At 33.9% G+C, this 20,518-nt stretch overlaps 1 protein-coding gene across 23 annotated transcripts in view; it reads right to left on the bottom strand.

Annotated features, from left to right (window-relative positions):
* ADGRL2 (adhesion G protein-coupled receptor L2) overlaps positions 1 to 20,518 on the bottom strand; it is a 262,905-nt gene that overhangs the window by 38,723 nt on the left and 203,664 nt on the right. For 12 of the 23 annotated variants that reach the window (XM_033114137.1, XM_033114136.1, XM_033114139.1 and 9 more), the window contains 7 exons: positions 17,413 to 17,522; positions 12,138 to 12,149; positions 10,392 to 11,192; positions 4,007 to 4,300; positions 3,354 to 3,457; positions 2,300 to 2,485; positions 1,369 to 1,407 (listed from right to left, as the gene is read on the bottom strand). In XM_033114137.1, coding sequence (XP_032970028.1) covers positions 1,369 to 1,407; positions 2,300 to 2,485; positions 3,354 to 3,457; positions 4,007 to 4,300; positions 10,392 to 11,192; positions 12,138 to 12,149; positions 17,413 to 17,522 — 1,546 coding nt within the window. The remainder of the gene's footprint in view (positions 1 to 1,368; positions 1,408 to 2,299; positions 2,486 to 3,353; positions 3,458 to 4,006; positions 4,301 to 10,391; positions 11,193 to 12,137; positions 12,150 to 17,412; positions 17,523 to 20,518) is intronic. The other 11 variants (XM_033114140.1, XM_033114141.1, XM_033114129.1 and 8 more) reach the window with 3 other exon arrangements.

Genomic DNA, 20,518 nt, shown 5'->3' with positions numbered 1-20,518 from the left:
CTGAAATTTACTATGTATACACATAACTCGCTGATGACATGCTTTTATTAATTTGAAACACTCCTTATTTATTACCATTTGTACTTTTCTAGTGGAATCAAAATGATCATTAGCGTAATCATATTCCTGAAGTAGTCTCTCCCTGCCAAAGAAAGAAAGCTATTCTTTTCCCACTGAGATACACGTCCTGGCAACATACCAATTATTACATTTCACACATTAACTAATACCTTAACGGTGAACTGAAAGTTTCAGTATGACAAATTTTATACTCTTCAGCAGTTATTTTTTTGCCCCCATCCAAAAGGCTAAAAAGGGGCTTTCAGAATTTTACTACCTAAAAAGAGACTTTCCAACCACCTTTTCTTGTAAAGTTCTGAGACCCCCCTCAACATCTATTATTAACTAGTGAGATGCCATTCTTTTTTTTCTCTAGACCTTGCCAACCAATATTATGAAGTCATAGCTTTCATGTGGTAGAAAAAGTACAAAGTTATTTTGTTTTGTTGTCACATGTATATGGATTAGTTCTCCAAGGTTTGATTTACTAGGGATATGGTCCCCAGATGAGTAAGATTAGAAAGTAACTATCCCCCCAAAAGGGACTTTCAAAATTCAGAATAAAACAAAATGCAATGTGGTATTATTATTTTGATCTATCACACAGAGCTAGCATGGTATAATTCCACAGTGAGCCTCAGCATGTTTCCTATTACTTGGATATACCAGGGAGAAAAACCGGCTGAAGAAGACAAGAATTCTAAGCCAAACACTGGCTTTCTGTTCTTATTGGCCTGGAAAAAACCAACATATAACACATATCGGTAGCACTGTCACATTATTTATATTCCATTTCTAGTAACCCATCCCAGTATCAACCTGATTCTAGAAATGACCCCTAAAAATTTCAGGACAAAGCTTATTTTATTTTAAGAGTATACCACAGAGATAAGAAAGCAGTGACTTTTTCATGCACATACATTATGACTATACAGTCTTTGATATGATAAACTGCCAAGAATATATCATAGCTGTTTTAGTCAAGTTGTTTTTTTTTTTTTTTTAATCCACAGAGATGACAACAAGAACAAAACAAAGAGACTATTATGATTACTTTCCAATTCAGAGGATATTTCTTTGAAATTCTTGTATTTTGGATGAATGGAAAAACAGCAAAAAATATAAAAATAAATGATTTGCTTATTCTGGGAGTAATATACCTATGAAAAGCCAACATTTGTACAGCTGATATGGGGCACATTATATAATTATCAAAGACTGAAATACACTGGGTCATGCAGCAAAATGATAAAGCGTGGCAGGTAGCTGAAGAAGGGAGAAAGCAGGGTGATAACACAGGAGAGATACCTTAAGGTAAGCCCTGCATGTCTTCTCTCGTTTTTGGAGCTTTTTAGTAAAAGAAAAGAAAATCAGAGGTTAGATTTATCTGTTGAAAATGAGGAAAGAAGAAATCCTCAAAGACTAAGCTGATGTTTCTGAGCTCAAAATTTATTATGTAGTGTACGTAGTCTTCTGGATTTTTTTTGAGTCTACACTGACTGCACAAATTGTGTATTTACAGTTTTTAGCTACATTTTACTAAATACAAATTCAAAGTATCTTGATAAAACTAGAGACAAAATATGTGGTCAAAAGGAAAGGAAAAAAGTCTATTTTTTCACCCTATAAAATACATTGGCCACAGATTTTGGATTACTGTGAATCTCAGATACATACTTATTTTTATTGTATTGTTAAAATAACTACCAAATTTATGTCACAGTAGGAAAAATTAATAACACTAATATACTATGCTCCTACAGAGGGAAAGTAACACTAACACACTACTATATTCCTAGAGAGGGAAACGCCTCCTTCTCCCAAAACCTGCCATTGAAAACAGTATTTCAGGGGCTAACACTCCTATATGTGTCGCAATCTGGCTAGAACCCTAAAAGCAGAAGGTATGAGAACACAAAGTATGGGAGTTGTAGAACACATAATGTCTCCAAGTGCAGACAATGCATTCTAAAGTGAGAGTGCTGACCACAAACAGGTGGATGAAGTTTGCCACCAACTCAGGTAAGATCTCCCTCAAGTAATTTTCTTTCTTTCTTTTTTTTTTTTTTTAAAGCCATATTGCTCCTTTCTCAATTGGGATTCTTTCTTGGGAAATGAACCAATTTATAAGTTTTGGTTCTGAGTGAATGTCAAAGGGGCAGTCAATGGCTAGAAGAATCCAGAGGTGCCACAGAAACTGTCTAATGGAAAAAAAAACAACCAGAAAATCTCTACCTACCTTGTTATAACTCCGTCCAGCTGAGTCCTTTTCACTAGGTTTCAGTTCCTGCAGTTGTGCGTCAAGAATGTCCACCAACTGCTCCATCAGTCTTACTGAAGAACTCACATCCCCAGCAAACACGGGCCCTTTGGTATGTTTAGCTAGTTCATTGGCAAGACTAGCAGCATTTTCTCCACTTCTGATCTGAAATGCCAATTTATATTATCTCAGTAAGATTTCTTGTTCTGTTTGTGGCTTCTTGTTCTTCTCCTGAGTATCTTTGTTGTGGTGAAAAATATATTTGCAAATAAGTCAAAATCTGCAAGTAATTGAGACCAATAACCTTCTCTTCATTTCAGATGATTAAAGGTTCTTAGATCCTCAACACACAAGAGAAATTCTTAACCAGACATTTAAAAGAAACAAAAGGGAAAAAAAAAAATCCAGCCAGAAATCCTTTTTAAAAGTTTTCAGACAGCTCTCTCATTTCACGACAACCATTGTAAACTGTTGTTTAAAAATCTGATTTATTTATTCCAATGATCCAGGAATTTAAATCAGAATGTAATCAGTATGATACTGAGGGTGATTATCTACTGCTTAGTTTCAGAAAGGTAGATGGGAAAGGAGAAACTAAAATGTCACAGCATTACACTATAATATTCAAGTCACTAATTTCTTTTAAAGCTCTTTCTACTTATTCTATCATAATCATCTGTGATATAAACATCTGCTTGCATTCTGTGGCTTCAGTTGCAAACATAATGATATTTGATTTATTAGGCCAACGCACTATTTGTCTTACAAACATCAAAAGAAACAGAACTAACTAAATATGAATGAAATTAAGCAAGTATGTACTCATTTAAAAGCTTAACATAGAAAACAGCATGCCCCAAAACATATGTAACTTTGAATAAATAGTTTACAGACAAAACTCTGCATAATTTTTTACTTTTATACTGAACAAAGAGCAACGAAGCTGGTTTTAACATGCAAAGCTAAATTATTTATGTTAGAAGTTAAAGCCCTTAATCACCAATGTGTATCATATTAAAAGGTTCCAACCAACCTTCTGAGCCAGCTGATTCACCCAGTGTGAGGTACAGTTGCTAAGATCGGGGCCCTTAGGGTTCCATGTTCCAGTGGAAACCATGCAGAGATACGAGGCAGTTCCTACAACAGATGCAGAAAACAACAGTGAAATTGAAATCATTTTTCTGCATGCATTCAGGAAATCAGCTATGATGATCCTACCCTGCGTGTTAAATTTTGAATAAACACTAATGGAAGTAGTTGACAATAACTGACAAAAAGTAGGGTGAAATGCAGATTATAAACAGTAAATATAAAGTCAGCATAGAAATATCAGACGTTTACAGCAAACAAACAAAAAGCCCTTGATTTTCTTGGGACTCATCCAAAATGATACTTGTAATGAAAAAGGCAGCTGGAAGGAAGCCTCACTAGAGTCCATGGGCAAAACTCTCAGGCTTGACCTAGGTCTTGAAGAGGGAGAGGTAATTCAGGGCCTGACCTTAAATGATTTTTGCATTTTAAAAACCATTAGGTGGTCGATAGATACTACGTTCCCGAAGTAACAAAAATAACAACAAAGTTGGCTATGGTAAGTATCTCCTCCCTCAAATAAAATCATTTTAGTGTAACTCAGAATCTACTGCAAATAAAATGTAACATGTATGTATAGTATTTCACAGGAAATACCTCTCGTTCCCTTGGGACATGGTCGTTCAACCATCATTCCCCTTTGTGTCTGAGGCCACCTTATCCCCTTCGCGTCTAATGCTTCGCAGAATCTCTCTGGCAGGGGAAAAATATTTGTTACAGGAGGAATTTTGGTTGTCGAAACTGCTGGAGGTGGTTTCGTCCCTTTGCTTCCTTCCTGTGATCCAGCTCCAGTTGTGCTCACAGGGCCTTTTTGAGAAGGAGTGCTTGTGGTTGATACAGTGGTTTTGAACAGCTCAGCTGAAGAAGTTATTGTCACAGCTGTGGTAGGCACTATGGAAAAAAGATGAGTGTGTTAATCTCAAACACACACTTGTGCTCACATACAGGCACACATGTGAATGTGTATATGCACGTACACACAAAACCGCACCCATCCAAGCACCCATAAACCAACAAAATGAGCATTACTGAGAACATCAGTAGCTGCGAGGGAGAATAAATCTCTTCATTTCTGCCAATTTATTCATATTGTTGGCTAAGTGATGGCAGCTTAGGCTTCACTGTAGATTTCGCTTATGACTCTGTGTTAAGTTTACTTCTCAATGAAATATTTGATAATACAAGTTAAGTATATTTCATCATATATATCCAACAGGAAATAAAGGACAGTTTGACATAACGTTTCAATGTACATACCAAATGTATCATGTTAGTAATTTAGAAAAATTCTTTTCTCATATATATATTCATACTCTACAAATAACCAAATTCAAAGTATCAACAAAGTCTGACAATTACGTATAATTAGAACAATAGAAAATTTAAAGTCACCCATTCTACATCTTGCAGGAAAATAAATACTGTGACATCTTTCCACCCAGCAGCCATTCTTGCTTGAGAGACTTTTGAGCATGCCTGATTAGATCCAAACAGAAGATAAGCTTGGCATGCTTGTGCTGTTTTAAGGAAACATCTTTACTTTTGAAAACGAAGGTATAAAGGCAACTAGTTCTGGTCAGAGGTTGTAATGCAATCTCTTATCAAGAAAACAGGTCAGATCAAATCATGCCTAATTTGAAACCAACCCTACACATTTTGCTGACTCTAACAGAGAGTATAAAAGGAACTACGGTGACACATTTAAAAGTAGAAATTTAAAAAGAAGTGTTTAAAAAGGTTAAAAAAAAATCGATGGAGCTTAAAGTTTCTTTCATGAATTACCATTTAATTAGTTTAAACAACAATAAAAATTCTGTCGGTAAAACTTAATATACTACTGTTTGAAATCTATTATGTGATCACACTCAAGTTTTATAAACATTTATAGACACCAGCTCCTAAAACCTGATACATATGATGCCTTAAATTTAAATTGTTATGAGTATAGCCAATTAAAAATAACGACTTTTTCAAAAGAATCTTACAAAAACATTAACTTATTTTATGCTTGTTCTATATATAAGAAACAAACTAGAACATTAAAACGTATTAGAAAACAAGCTCCTATTATCACTGTGTTTACTATTTTAAGCTCTGGTCCATAAACAGCTGTTTATACAATTCTGACAGTATTGACAGGGTAGGGTAAGTTTATCAGAGAAAACTTGTTTCTACCTCTTTCGTAGTGACAAACTTCTTGTTACCAATGAAGTGCACTACACACTTTCTACACCTTTTTTCCTTCTCTAGCCAGAGAAACTTCATAAGCATATGTTTTACTTCCAGGGATAATTTATTGACCATATGAGAGAAGCCTGTGTACATTAGTCAAACATCACCCAGCCAGCTGCTGCAGAAACCTATTCAAACCCGTCTATCTTTTTCTGTAAAGCACTTGCCTGACATCTTGTTAAACCTCTATAATTTTCTTTTGATTACAATGCAGCCAGGCTTTCAGTGCTTTCTCAATTAACATTTGTCAAAAGCATCACAATCTTTTGCAGAAGTGTCAAATGACTGCTGCTGAATCCAATTTGAGAGGCGAGTGGAGAATTGGAGCAAAAAGAGTAAAGGGCAGAACAAAGTGGTTTAGTGCTTCACCATCTATGTATCCTGCAGCACTGTACTAATTAGTACATACTTAATCACTGAAATGTATATTAACAATACTACAATTGGTGATCAGTTAGCTAAGCATCAGTAAAGATTCATAATAACTGAATGAAGGTAGGCAATAAAATGACCTGTGTTAAAATTTCATGCAACAGTCTACATCCTGTTTGCATGAGACTTTTGATAATTTTCATAGCTTTTCACCTTTTGTTCATCAAAAGAAGTTTACAGGAAATCAACACATTCTTCAAAGGCAAATCAGTAAAATATTGGGACGTCACAAAAGTAAACTTTACGTGGAAAAATTAAACTTCTTTGGAGAACAACTAGAATTTCCGGGATTTTGCAAGACCAAAGTTTAGCAACTTCAAAGAAATCAATTTTTTGTAAGGTTGAAGATAGAAATGCAGTGGTACTTCTAAAAAGTACCACTTTTTATTTCTTTCCATAGGTGAAGACAGGGCATCTGATATGATAAAAACTTAACACTTATTTAGCATTGATATACCAAATACTATGTTAATGTTATGCTAATTACCATACAAAAAACATCAGATCATCTTATTTAATCTACAACCCCATGAAGTAGACACTATGATTATCTTCCTTTTACAGAAGAGGAAACTGAGCCAGAGAAGGTTAAGCAATTTGTTCAAGGTCACTTATCCATACTCTTAAATGCTATGCTCTTACTTTTCTAGCTACAAGATTTTCATAGACTTTGGGAAACTATGGCACCCTACGAAGCAATTTGCTCTGATTTTGGAGCACTGAACTGACACTGTGTTCTGTGTAAATCTCTAAAAGAAGAGGTGTGGGAAGGTAGCGTAAGGTACTGGAGCAATAAACAATAGTTTCATACTGAAACTTACAGGGCGCAAGTTCAAAACTCTAAAATATCCTATAAACGATAATAGAAAACATGGCAACTCACAATAGAATTATATCCTACATCTGAAATCCAGATCCTGCTTTACAGAGCTCTACCCCAGTTAGTGGGATTTCGTATCAAACGTCTGGGTTAAGTCATTTAACATTCTGCCCACCACTATCATCTAAGTACAGAGACCTAGAAACAGTACTAATAAAATGCTAATAAACATTTAATAGGGACCCATGACAATGTTCACAAACATATACGGAATGGTTCTATTTACTATGGTAGTTTACTAAGAACTTGCTATTGATTATCAGTTTTTTTCCTGCATGAAAAGATTTAAGGACAACATCCTTTTGTCCTAAGGGTAGTCTGCCATCACCCAGGTGCAAGAACTCACCCGTGCGTGCGTTATTCTCTGAATGAACTCCAGCTCAAGTCAGTGGGCAGCCTGGGAGGCCAAAACTGCGTATCCCTTCAATTTACCCTCATTTAATGTTCAGAAATACTGGTCATCTTTTATTGAGAGCATTTGCTATCAGTGGGAAGATGTTTCGAGAAATATGTATTACATGTTAAATACTTCTGAAAAAAATAAACCTAACTGGCTCTCTTGATAAAAAGTTTCCCTCCTATGTGTCATACTTTATTAGAGTAATTATTCAGGAGCTGTCAAAACCCAAGACACAACATTTTTTGATATTTGGGTTGTCAAATTTGCAGACAGAAAAGGTAAATATAAAGAAAGTCAGATTAAAGAAGACAAAAAAAGTTAAAATAAAACTGAAACAGGTTTTTCCTAAGCCCACGTTAGAAAGAAGGTGAAAAGAGGAAAAACAGACCTAGTTTAGGCAAATGGAGCAAACGAATGATGCAGAGATCACAAAAAGCTAAAATTCAATGAAACAAAGAAAAATTTATTCGAAAACCATGATCAAGGCAAAGAAATAATATATTTGTGCTGTCAAAAATAAAAAGGCTTGGATTTGTAAACGGGAAGAAAAAAATATTGAAGCTCATGCATTACGAAGCAATCCACAATGAAAAATGAAAGGAATGGTTAATTTTATAGCACAGTGTAAGCCTTGGCAACATACATAGCAGCAAACCCAGTACACAAGACTCTGTGAATTTCAGCCAAACCAGTCCATCACTGCTTTGTATGAAAGTAAAAGAACTGATCTCTAATTGCTCTGTCCCATCAGTTTCTTGGATCTTATTTCTGGAAAGCTGACGGTGGCTTACTGGTTTGACCTAAATTTATGGGCCAGAATAGTTCTGCAAGGCCCCTTCTAGATATCAGCAGACATCCTGGAGGAGAGAAACAGGAGTCTCTCTAAAAGCATATAAAGATAAATTATAAGGAGAGAAAGATTAAGATAACATGATTCAAAAAACAGCAAGAAAAATTTAGGTCAGATAAAAGTTTTTTACCACTAAGGGTTTAATAAGGGGTAATATGAATTTTCACTTTCTGGGACTATTTAAGAATGGCTAACTCCGGGGGGGGAAACCATTACGAAAAAGAATGGCTAACTATTTTGGGTAACAAAACACAGCTGTAGGAACACAAGTTACCAAATATATATAAGTTTCTCATTTTCAAAGCTGGTAACTGCTCTTTCCAAAAAGCATCTAAATTATCAAAGACTTTTTCATCTGAAATGGAACAAATTATATACTAGAATATAAGCCACATGTGGAAAATAACATTATTACTCATCTTGTATTAAATGAAGTACTTTTGTGACAAGTGGATGGGGCAATGATTCTTTGTTGAACTAAATCTCTACTCAACTTTATTCACAATCTTTCAGGTGTTGCCTGATTATGAATTTGCATTTTTTAAAAGTATTTCCTTTCTCTTATTTTTCTAATGGAAAGGAAGAGATTTAGTACCAGGCAAGACAAATGTAACAGCTGCGAGGGTAATACAGGTTACAAAAAAGGTTAAGACAAGTAACAATGCAACCCTCATCCATTCCTGACCTGTGCCTTTTACAAACCTACAGGATAAAGAAGAAGCATGATACCAGCTTTTAGAAAAACAACTGAGACACAGGAAACATCCCAAATTACTGGCCTCAAGAGAAAAAAGATTATGTCTAAATTTGAAAATAAATGACTCTAACATACTATCAATAAAGATTTTTACGCACTAAAAGGAGATTTAATTGTTGAAAATTTAACAATAGGATATTACCACTATAATTTTAAGCCAAAATTTTCTAGACATACATGAATTAGAAAAAAGGGTGCCTTGCGCTAAGTCAGTGTCATTCTTTCTCTTATTTTATGAACAAAAATCTCATATTTTGGTATTCTGTAACTCAAATTAAAAATCCAACAAAAGGCTGTGACTTCTGCTTGTGAGGTTCTGACTCCATGACAATATTTAGAACTTAGTAACAGCATATTGTAAAATAATGTTTAAGTGTATGGATGTGTACGGCTTTAACAGAGGAAAAAGATATTAATATCTGTTCCACCTTGTTGAAGAGATTGATTTAATTACTAAAGAACACTGTGGTTCCTAAAATTCTGAAGTAACTCAGTAAACTGAAGTATTAATTCGTATCTTTAAAACAAATATTATTGTTCAAAGAGAAAAGACTGATAATTAGTGCAAGTTCTATAATAATATAATAGGTTAGTCTTTCATCATGTGTATGAGGTGATCTTTTTTTAGTGAATTATTCATGTAATTTACTCTCAAAAATTGTCCCACAGAAATGAATTCACTTGTTAAACTAAAATATATTTCCAAAGATTTAGCATTACTTCCTAATAGCATTCTCCATAAAGTTACCTAAAGAGCACACAAAAAAAGGCTAGCAGATCCATCCATCTTCATAAGTCATCACCTGGGACCATTTGTCACTTGGTGACAAATCATCACTTGTCACGCACAAACCATGGGTGACAGTTAAAGTCACAGAAATACTGGCCTAAAAGCATCCGTAATTTATCAGGAAGTAAAAATGCGTATTTTATATGACGATCCAGGAAGATGTTGGATGCCTCCCTCTCTGGCCTAGAGAGCACACGTCAAAACTTCAAAACACTTATGCCTGGCATTGTACATCAAGCCTAGAAATTCTCCTGGGACTTCCTAACACGTATTTCCCTTAACCACTGGCGCCAAGAAGTTAAAAGGTCTGCGTATAGCTTGTAATCAATTCAGAAGTCAGGTAGGGGAAAGACACACACACACAAACACGCAGCTAACAGGTTTGTAACTGGTATTACATTTTTAGCAATGAAAAACTAAATAACCAATGATGCTACAATTTTTTGAAGCCAACATTTACGTGAAGAAATTCAGAAAAAATGGGACGAAAATAAGGCTAAAATGTACAACGGAAATGTGACGTTATCCTTTGTTCTTTATGAAAGGAGGAAAAAATAAACAGGCAGGGAAAAAAAACTGAAGAAGCTTTCCAGAAGTAAGTTGTTCACAAGACATATGCATTAATAACCAAACATTCTTACCTTGGGCAGGATCAGGTGGACCAAACTCCAGAGAATATCGTAAAATGAAGTTATTGTTCCACACGTAGAGTTGGTTATCTCTAGGATTGTAATCCACTGCAGCAATATACTGGTACTGGTTGGGGAAGGGAACATCTACATACTCCCCTCGGTTTAATCGGGTATTGTAAATGTAATCAATTGCGTTCTTGCCTGTTTCACTCTCATTGTCTTGATAAACTGATCTGACCACATAGAGCACTCCACAGATCATAAACGCATTCGATGCAGCACGTTTGTCATACACAGTCTCCCACGTTGCTTCAAATCGAAGAGTGTATGGATTCAGTTGGCTAATAACTATCATTCCATTGTTCTGTTCAGTGGCATAAATGACCCATAAGCCATTTTCATCCACTGCTAGGTCAATATCAGTCTTTCCTCCCCATCTATACGGCGACGTATCATGATAGTTGGCATAGTTAATTATGGCCTCTCCACTCTTAATTCTAGTCCTCAAGTCAAATTTCACAATATTCCTCGTTCGTTCTTTGTTAAAGAAGACGGCGCCATCATATACCACAAATCCAGTACCATCTACTCGATTTGGAAGTTTGTATGTTGTTGTTTGGCGACTATTTTGGAAATCTTCTAAAGAAGCATATTCTATTAAAGTGTCGGTACGATAGGGAGTCCAGGGCATGAAATATATTTTATCTGCAGCCTGAAGAGGGTCCTTGCACCAAGCACCTGCCTTTTGTTCAGCTTCATATATACATGGTGAGTCCACTATTGCTTTCAAGGTCCCAGGGCACACAAAAACTAACAGTCACAGAGAAAAAGACAAAAATTAAGTGAAGTTAAAAAAAAATACACAAGTAAACACGAGTTTTAATAATCATAAATCAAGAGAAAAATTCATTTATTAACATTGAATTTTACCAAAATTTACGCTGAATACACTTAATACAAGTACTACCCTTCTTTCTTCAAGTTACCATAATCAATGTGCCAGCATAGAAAGTGGCTGGAGTTCATTTTCACAAATATAAACCTAGGTTTAAGATCATTCATAATTGAGCTGAGAATTTACATTTTTGATATATGTTTTCATCTGATAATTTGGTAATTTAAGATTTAAAACTTTGAGCTTTGTGCATAATGGTATACAAAGGACTTTATTTTAGTCCAAACTTCGTACTCTTCCTTCCCAGGCCCACTTATGAGCCCCCAAAATTAAAACGCTAAAATAAAGTAAGTAAAACCAAAAAAAAAAAAATACCCCAATGTAAAGGCTTATTTATAACTTTTACAGAAGTTAGACTGAAAACAAAGGAGCTTGAATTGAAGAAACATAAATATTTGGAAAATGCAATTAGGAGCAGAGAAAAGTAAATACAAGGAAAGCAGTGATGAAACGACCAGGAGACCCTGTAACCATGGCATGCTATGGAGAGGGTTCTGGAAACCAGGCAACATGACACTTTAATAATAAAATATCCAAGGGTGTCAGAAAAAGAGATAAAGGGTGAAAAAGAAACAGAGAAAGGACAGTTCCCCCTCGCCAACTTCAGAATTTTGATCCCATTACCAGATTTAGCAGTCATATAATTTCATTGTAAACAGTCGACTTCTTTATGAGGTGCATTTATGAGATCCTGCTGATTATTTTAACGTCAGGAGTGTTGTGGGGGAAGGGAAGGGAGGAGGTAACATCCATAAGGCACATAACAGGGAGCTGGGGTTCAGACTGTATACGTTATTTACCTTTTTGCTCCACTTCTATTTTAAGCATCGGAAGAAAAATAAAAAGAGTGCAAGGAAAAAAGAAAAAAGATTAAAATAAATTGACTATTAGTCTAAGACTGAATTCGTAATAGATGCTAAATATAGGAAGAATAAGAGCTGCACTACTTTGGATAAAGAGAAACACACAACAGGAAAACCTAGCAGGAAAAAGATTCTAAAGTTACATAAAAGAACATGGATCAATCATTGTAGTAGATTAAGGAGGCAATGCAAATATGTTGGCATGTTGCTTCACTTAGTGTACCTGAATAAATAATGAAATTCTTCACTAATGCATGGTATGCATACTCTTGCTTTTCCAAAGTCACTCAAGAGTCTTATCGAGTTTTACTTTATACATGTATGCTCTAGACACAAACGCATGCATCGGTATATCATCTCCTTTATCTTATCATGTGAGCCCATTATTAAATTGACTAAAGTTAGGTTAAGAATAACAACAGCAAAACATATTTATAAAAATGGCAACTTAATTTTGGAGCTTAGGTCAAACTTAATGAATACTGACATGGCTAAATCTTGACATTTTTTTCAAAGATATTTATGTAAGAAGAAATATATAAATATGTATCTCAGTACGTTTCAATTGTTTTTCTATTATTTTCTATCTCTAGAAAAATACATCTTAACCATAAAAAAATAAAGCCTCCTTTACAGGAATATACAAATCTCCCCCACCTACTCCAAACAGGGATTTGTGGGGCCAGGCAGTGCCTTTCTTCCCCACTAATAATTAGTAAATTTACTTATTTAGGTTTATAGATATTTTATATTATAAAATTCTTACTAAATTCTCTATATTAAATATCTCAAACTTGTAATACTAAAACTATTTTTAAAAAAAGTAAGCAAAATACATACAAGGAAAAAGCAAGCACAGTAGGCAAGGAGAAAAAGGAAGAAAGAATTATGGTTAGCTTTTTTTGACATTGTCCACCATCATCAATTTACACAGAAAGCAAGCTAGCATGCAACAACAATCATACCGAGCATTCAAAGCAAGTACCTTGACTCCACAGACCCCATAAAAGGTAAATGCTTTCATAAAACAAACCTGATTAGTAGAGTTATATGTGAAAAAAATCCTCCCTCCAAGAAGTTTACAGAAATGGATTATGCAGTTAGGAAGGGTGCTACATGAGATTCTTGTTGGTAAATAGTATTCTAGTAATTACAAATCATGAAACACTGTTTTAGATTGTATGTAGGCTTTGAAGTATGTTGCCTGAATTTCATAAAGTAACCAGATTAATCTCTGTGCTGCTCCTTCTTCCCTTATTAAAAGGCATTAGGGTATGTTGATACTGTATCTCCAAACTGATTACTCAAAAGATACTGTAGGTGAACATATCATTAAGGTGTCTTAGCTTGATTAATTTTTTAAAATCACAATAATTCACCAAAATTAAAAACTGACCTCCTGAAATACCTTAGGGAGAAATATACCACATAAATATTTTCGCCAGTGGAATAGCATATATATAACCTTCCACATCCACCACTTCCCCCACCCAACTTGGTCTATGTAACTCCTTTCAGGAAACATACTTGCTCTATAATGTGTAATTCTGACTGCATCCCATAAAAGAAGAAATTCAGTGTTACTGACATGAAACAATTCTTTTTATAAACCACTAGTCCTAAAATTACTCGTCAGTGAAGAGCATATTATACCTGCTTAGAATCAATAATGGAAGGGCGTGGTGGGAAAATGAGGATAAGAGAAATCATTAGTGTTGTGACTGCTCAGACTATATTTACATACAGCTTTATTCTTTTTTTCTTTTAGGAAAGGATGGTTTTATTGAAATAAATTAATGAAACGCAAAGGATGAGAATAATACATTAAAATATGTTTTGTACTAAAAACAGAACTTAAAATAAGTTCAACAAAGGATGTAGAAAGTATATTTTGTTTTCCATTAATTGAAAATGGCTGGGCTTTATTATTTGATAAACTAAAATGGCAGTGCAGCTACTGAGTAAAATATTAAATAGGGAAGGAAGTCTTCTTTTGTGACTTAACTTATATACTTACATTAACAAATAAAATAGATATAAATAGTATGTAATTTATAATTCTGATGAAAACTGACACTACCCAAATGTAAAGATAAGAAATAATCAAATAAAGCCTTCGATGATTAGTGAATCAAATAAGACATAGAGATTTAAAAGAAATGTCCTTACATTATGATTTTTATGAAAATGCAAAGGGTAAGTATCTGTCAAAATAGCCAAAATTCTATCAACCCAGAATATAAAATCACAATAAATTAATGAAATTAGCATTCTTCATCACATGCCATATATATACCGCAACTTGTCTTAAGAGACTGTATGAATTAACTCATAACAATATGTTTACTATTCTATAGACCAAACAAACATAAATACATGACCTGCTAATACCAGTGGAGGACTAACTACATGGATATGCAAGACAAGAAATTGACCCAAACAAACTAAAGCCTATATACGCTGTACCTGAAGTGACACACTATTTCATTTTGAATAATCTCGAGTTTACTCATTAACAATGATTTAATAAACAGTAATGGTTATTTTTTTATCAAGTAAAACTTGTAGCTAAAATTATGGTATAATTTTTATAATTTAATGATAATTTGAAATAAGAGGGTACAAAAAAAAAACCAAATCCTGCCACCAAATTCAAATCCTGTAGGATGTGAATTTCCAATCTGATTATTCTCTTTATCCTACAAGATCCTTATGAATTCTTTTAAACACATACATTCAATTACTAACACTTCTGTTAATGATAAAGGATGCCTTATGAACCTGTATTTTTAACACAGACATTATCTGGGCAAGTATAAATGTCAGATATAAATGTGCCTGCCTATAAACATACATAGTAAAACAAACAGCATTTCCAATGGACTCTGTTGAGTAAATTCATCATAACACTTTCAGAAATCATGAAAAATTTCTGAAATTTCTTTTAAAAAGGAGAGAATAGTTTGGTGTGTACAAACTCCAGAGAATTTGCTTTGGAGAGAAACTGATATAAAACAAGATGGTCAGGGACACATAATAAATAAATATTACCTGATGGTGACAACTTTTATCAACTAAGTATAGTGTAAAAGGGGAATGCAAATATTACAAGTACAGAAACACTATTAAAACAAGGGGAAAGTGAAAAATACAGGCTAAAAATAAAAGTAAGTGTAAGGGATGGACACAATGGACAGAACCGCAAAGGAACGAGAAAAAGGGGGAAAAGAGATAAGGAAATACACAGTCCTATGTAAGATCAGAACAGTCTAAAAAGATCCTCTGTATTATATTTTAACATTAGTAAAAATTATGCAATTGATAGTGTGTCACTACTGTACGGTATGTAGGAATAATAATTAATTCTTTAGCAAGGAGTAGTTAAAAAGCCATAGACTTATTTCTGCCTTATGCAAACATCTAGAAAGGTAACAGCGAATTAATTCCTGGATTTTTTTATAGGACAGAAACTAAAAAGAACAAATACTTCTCTGAGTATAGCTATTTGCAAGTTTAGTGCATACTGTACAATACTTCTGGAGAACTGAAAAAGCAAAATTTTGAAAGTTAGATGTTCCAGAAGATATCCACATTTTCCTTTCTTAAACAGCGCAAGAAATAACTTAAGAGTCTGAAAATGATATTTGCTTAACACTGTTCTTGGTCTATAGACTAGGTTACAGGAACAGGCTCCAGAAAGACACAATTCTTGGCAGCTCTGACTGATTCCACTGTTTGGGAATGGATGCTGTATTCCTTTTCTATTTTGAGGACAGAAACCGTGCTAAATTCAAGTGAAAGTGACTTTTACGGAACAAAATTTTGGTTAGCTAAAAAAAAAGTACAATGTTCCTCTAGTGGCACAGGAGAATGATTACGTAAGCCACCGACACTACACACAGGAGAAATGATATAAAGATCAGTGCACTCAGTAGGCTTCCAATCCTACAAATGGTATAGAAAATACTGAAAACAAAAAAGCATCCATTTCACAGTAACACAGGAACACAGAGCAGGAATGAAAAGAAAAGATCATCTGTGTTTGGCCTTTAACTGATACCCCACAAAAAACCAATTTATCAAAACTGTGGCAGAAAATAGAGAGCCAGTGCCTTCACAAGATGTGTAAGAACGTATTAACTAGCATATTGGATACACTGTATCTATCAGAATGTGGGTCTTTGGTTTTAGAAAGATTGATGGTTTGGACATACGAATCTATCAGAACTAGTGATCAGGTTTTTGCGGTTCTGGAAAACGCAGTTTCATTATTTAGTTTGAATTTAGTATTTTTTTTTAAGAAGGGAGGTGTACAAAACTATCGCAAATCAATAAAAATGCTGCTATAGAACTTTAATTCAAATGCCTATGAATTAAGGTGACATGACACATTTTCCCCCCGAATTTAAAAAAGTAAAGAAGACAAGAACACTATCAAACAAACTAGCTTATGAAAATTAGGTAATATATTGAAACCTTTTACCTGTTTAAAATGTATATTGAAAGTATAGGATACAATTGAGAAGTATCAATTTTGAGATTAGGAGGCAAACCACACAGAATTAGACCATCAGCTGAAGCCTACTTATGGAATTTCCAATTGAATATTAAATATCCCTCTATAGGGTCTCACTAAAAATAGATGTGCCAGATTACAAATAGAAATGTGTGCAAGGTTTTGTGATACCTATTTTATTTAGTGCTAAGAACTCATCATAGAATTTGGTGAAGAAATGCTCCCTTAAGGACAAAGGAACAAAAAGGAAAGCACTTGCCTCAGTTTCTGCAATGGTAGCTTTTACCAGGAACTAAAGTTACCGCAACAGCAGGTAGCCATTCAAGTAGCTCATGATTAAAACCAAAGTCAATTCCTCCTTTACAAAACTGTGAGCCAAACCAATTTGTCAGCAACTGGTATCGGGCAGAAGTACAGATTTCTATCTGCCCTATTGAATAGCTAATTCAAGTTTGTTTTCTGGAAAAACACTAGCCTTAAAAGCCAAACACTTAAGAACACAGACAGACACTTGGCCAGCATCACACTATGGCTTCCTTCCACACTTCATGAAGCTAATTGGAGGCCCAAGTCTGTTAGTGCTCTGCATGCATAATGGTTTGGTAGGCCATAAACATATGCTTCTTTCACATGTGTAATCTTTCAGCATCAATGAAGAATGCTGGAGAAAGTGGAAAATATAAATTTCATACTTACTATAAGGGACACATTCATATTGGACTTCAAGATATTTGTATGTTCCAGGACATGGATCAGGAAATACATCTGACCCAGTAACTACTATACACTGTGTTCGATTGTTGCACCTGGAAAACAAAACAAATCAAACTTGTGTGACATATTAATTTATTTGTGTATTTTTACTAAAGAAATAGAATAGACAACTGACTTTTTTTTTTCTCAAGCAACTAGTACCACAGAACAAAACATTCAACTCATATTAGGTTGTTCTTCATTATTTAAGAGTTACTGAAGGCGTATTTTCTTTATGTTGTAATATTTCTTTATCATGGATCACACTAAACCTTAACTCAAAGTAAAAAGAAAATAGCTAACAGTTCTCTATCATTCTACTATACATTTTAATTGGAATTTTTAACATATTCAACATGTACTGGAAAAACAAAACAAAACCTTACCAGGATATTTGCCATATGTAAGAATTAAAATTACAGTAAAAATGATACTACAATTAAACAGAAACAGAATCATAAATTGAATAGCTCGGAAGTTATGAAAACATATTACAACAAAGGAGTTTTTAAGTTTACTCTCTAAATCCAGTTTTTTGTTAAATTTTCTATTACAGATACTTTCTATATTCGTGAATACCAGATACCAAGCTAATTGATGGCACCTTCTATGCCATGACCTGCATAAATGAGAGAATGCATTTAAAGCACTTAGCATAGTAACTGGCACCTGCTGGGTGCCTAAGCCTTGTTGCTACTCTTGCTATTTTCATAGGTCAATGTGCTTACACTATTAATATGATATGACTGTTAACCTCACTTCTTCTAATTTAGTACTCCCTGAAATATAACATTAAAAAGAACGTCACTAACCTGATGCCTAGAATGTCCTATTTATTTTCTTATTTTTGTGTTGCTATTAAATTATCAAGATTATTAGAATTAAGTTAGAATTCCAGGCAAGATGATATTTATTTAAGTTCTGTGAATTTATCCAAATCATCTTTTTGTAAGTTTTGTAAAGGCAAGAACTATCCTTTATAATCGGACTTGATTACAATCTAGCGGAATATAGTATTTGCAGGCTTTTATTATATTTTCCAGTAGTATATAAATTAATAAGGCAAAGCAAGCAGAACAAGAGCATTATAACAACATTTATTTAACAATTTGAATACCAGACATTCTATAGTGCAGAAAATATCTGGACTATAAAATGTAAACAAAGAAGGAGAAAAACAGCCCAGTTTTTAGCACAGCAACTAAAGGACAATGGAAGCATTGTTTTAAAGAAGGGTAGATATGTTAAGAGATGCACATTGGACCCATCTCAGCTCAAACCAGGTTGATTATCCCTTGAAGTACAGCAAGACCTGAAAACTTCTATAGAATCAAAAAGATAAATGTTATAGGTCAAGGTACAATATAATGAATTTCAAAGAAAAGTCTTAAATATTAAATGAATTATAACATTGCTCGTGCAAATACTAAACTACTAAGTTTTATCATAATAAAGTATGACACACATTAAAAAACACACAACATACCATACAAAATAATTTTCAAGAGCATGTATAATGTAAATGGTGCCCTATCACATTCTTATGCAGTATCATGTTCTACTCTCATTATTCTGTATTTCTCTTAAATCGGTTCAATCACTTGAGGAAATTTGCCAGTGGTTCTCAATCTAATGTAAATGAATTATTTTAATATGAATCACAGAAACAATTTTATAACCTAATATTTTAAAAAGGAGATGGATTTAAGATTTCTCAATAAGTCAGTATCTAATGTTTCAATCAATATATGTTTCATTTTCTTTGTTAAATTTTACAGCAACAAGAGGGTTCACAGCTTCTTTAAAGTTTCTTGATCTCCTAGAAAACCTCAACCACTAATCAGGTCGCCATCAAAACCAAAGTTCTTTTATTTCCTTCCTTGTATTTATTCATAGCTAGGAGGATCCTCCATTTTATCACTCTCACACCTTTCAGAAACAAAGTAATCTAAACTGTGAGTTAGACATCCCTTTTATCTACTCCTTTAGTGTGCATTTTGTAACCATTCAACAATGTTAACTCTGCCATGTTGCAAACGCTTTTAAAACATATCTAAAAGATATTCATGATATAAATCCCATATAATAATTCCACTTATGAGTAAACTTTTCACACTGTCTGTCCCCTTTTCCCACCAGACCTGCTCTCATACCCCCAAACTAAGAACAGGTAGGAGAGAAAGGAAATTGTGATCAAGGTTAAAATGCACAAAGCGTATGCAGGTCTTTGGAACAAGGTGAAGGGGGATGTAGCTCAAGGGATTTGGGAATTTATACCTGTTTTCAAAAATAAAGAATACATTGAAGATTATCCCACTTATTCCCCCTAGAAGATCAGATGAATAAATATGACTTTAATATAGGATATAACATATCTTTTTTTTATATTTTTCAATGTCATAGTATGTTTATAGAAGTATACAAGCGATAAGTATTCCTGCTTCCATTATATTTTAAAAGACCAAAAACATAAGATGAAAAATAATTGCACATATTTACTTTTTCTGAACAACTTTGCAATAGTCATCTGACCAAAAATACAAGTTCAAATAAATGTCAGAAGCAATTACCATAATCAATAATCACACTGTACAAAGCATTCACTTTACAACAGCAAACAGTGTTAATTCTTGGGCTATATTCTTAAGTAAAATTGAAGGTAAGGAGACTTAATGGAGTCCTGCAAATAAAATTACATAGATTTCTAGAATCCATGACGTCCGAAGATGTCAAAAATGTTTTGTTTATATATCAGAAGTACAAAAAATTAATATTGAGGGCAAAAAGCTATTTCGGGGCTAAAGTAGTAAAGGGTCAGCAAGAAGAGGAATACAAAAGTATAAGAATAATATCAGATTTGCATTCCAGTATCTTGACTCATGGGAAACAAAACCAAAGCTTTTAGAGGACCAAATGATGGCCATAAAAATAGACTATGTGTATTTATTTATGAATGAAGCGAGCAGCCTTAAGTTTCCAAATACAGTAAGTGTAGGACACAAGGGAAAGGAAAATACCTAATGTGAACTGTTAGTACTAAGAAAAAACT

Source organism: Rhinolophus ferrumequinum, chromosome 9, assembly GCF_004115265.2.
Source record: "Rhinolophus ferrumequinum isolate MPI-CBG mRhiFer1 chromosome 9, mRhiFer1_v1.p, whole genome shotgun sequence".
NCBI lineage: Eukaryota > Metazoa > Chordata > Mammalia > Chiroptera > Rhinolophidae > Rhinolophus > Rhinolophus ferrumequinum.
Note: the sequence above shows the minus strand (reverse complement) of the source record. Positions and strands in the feature narration are given on the sequence as shown.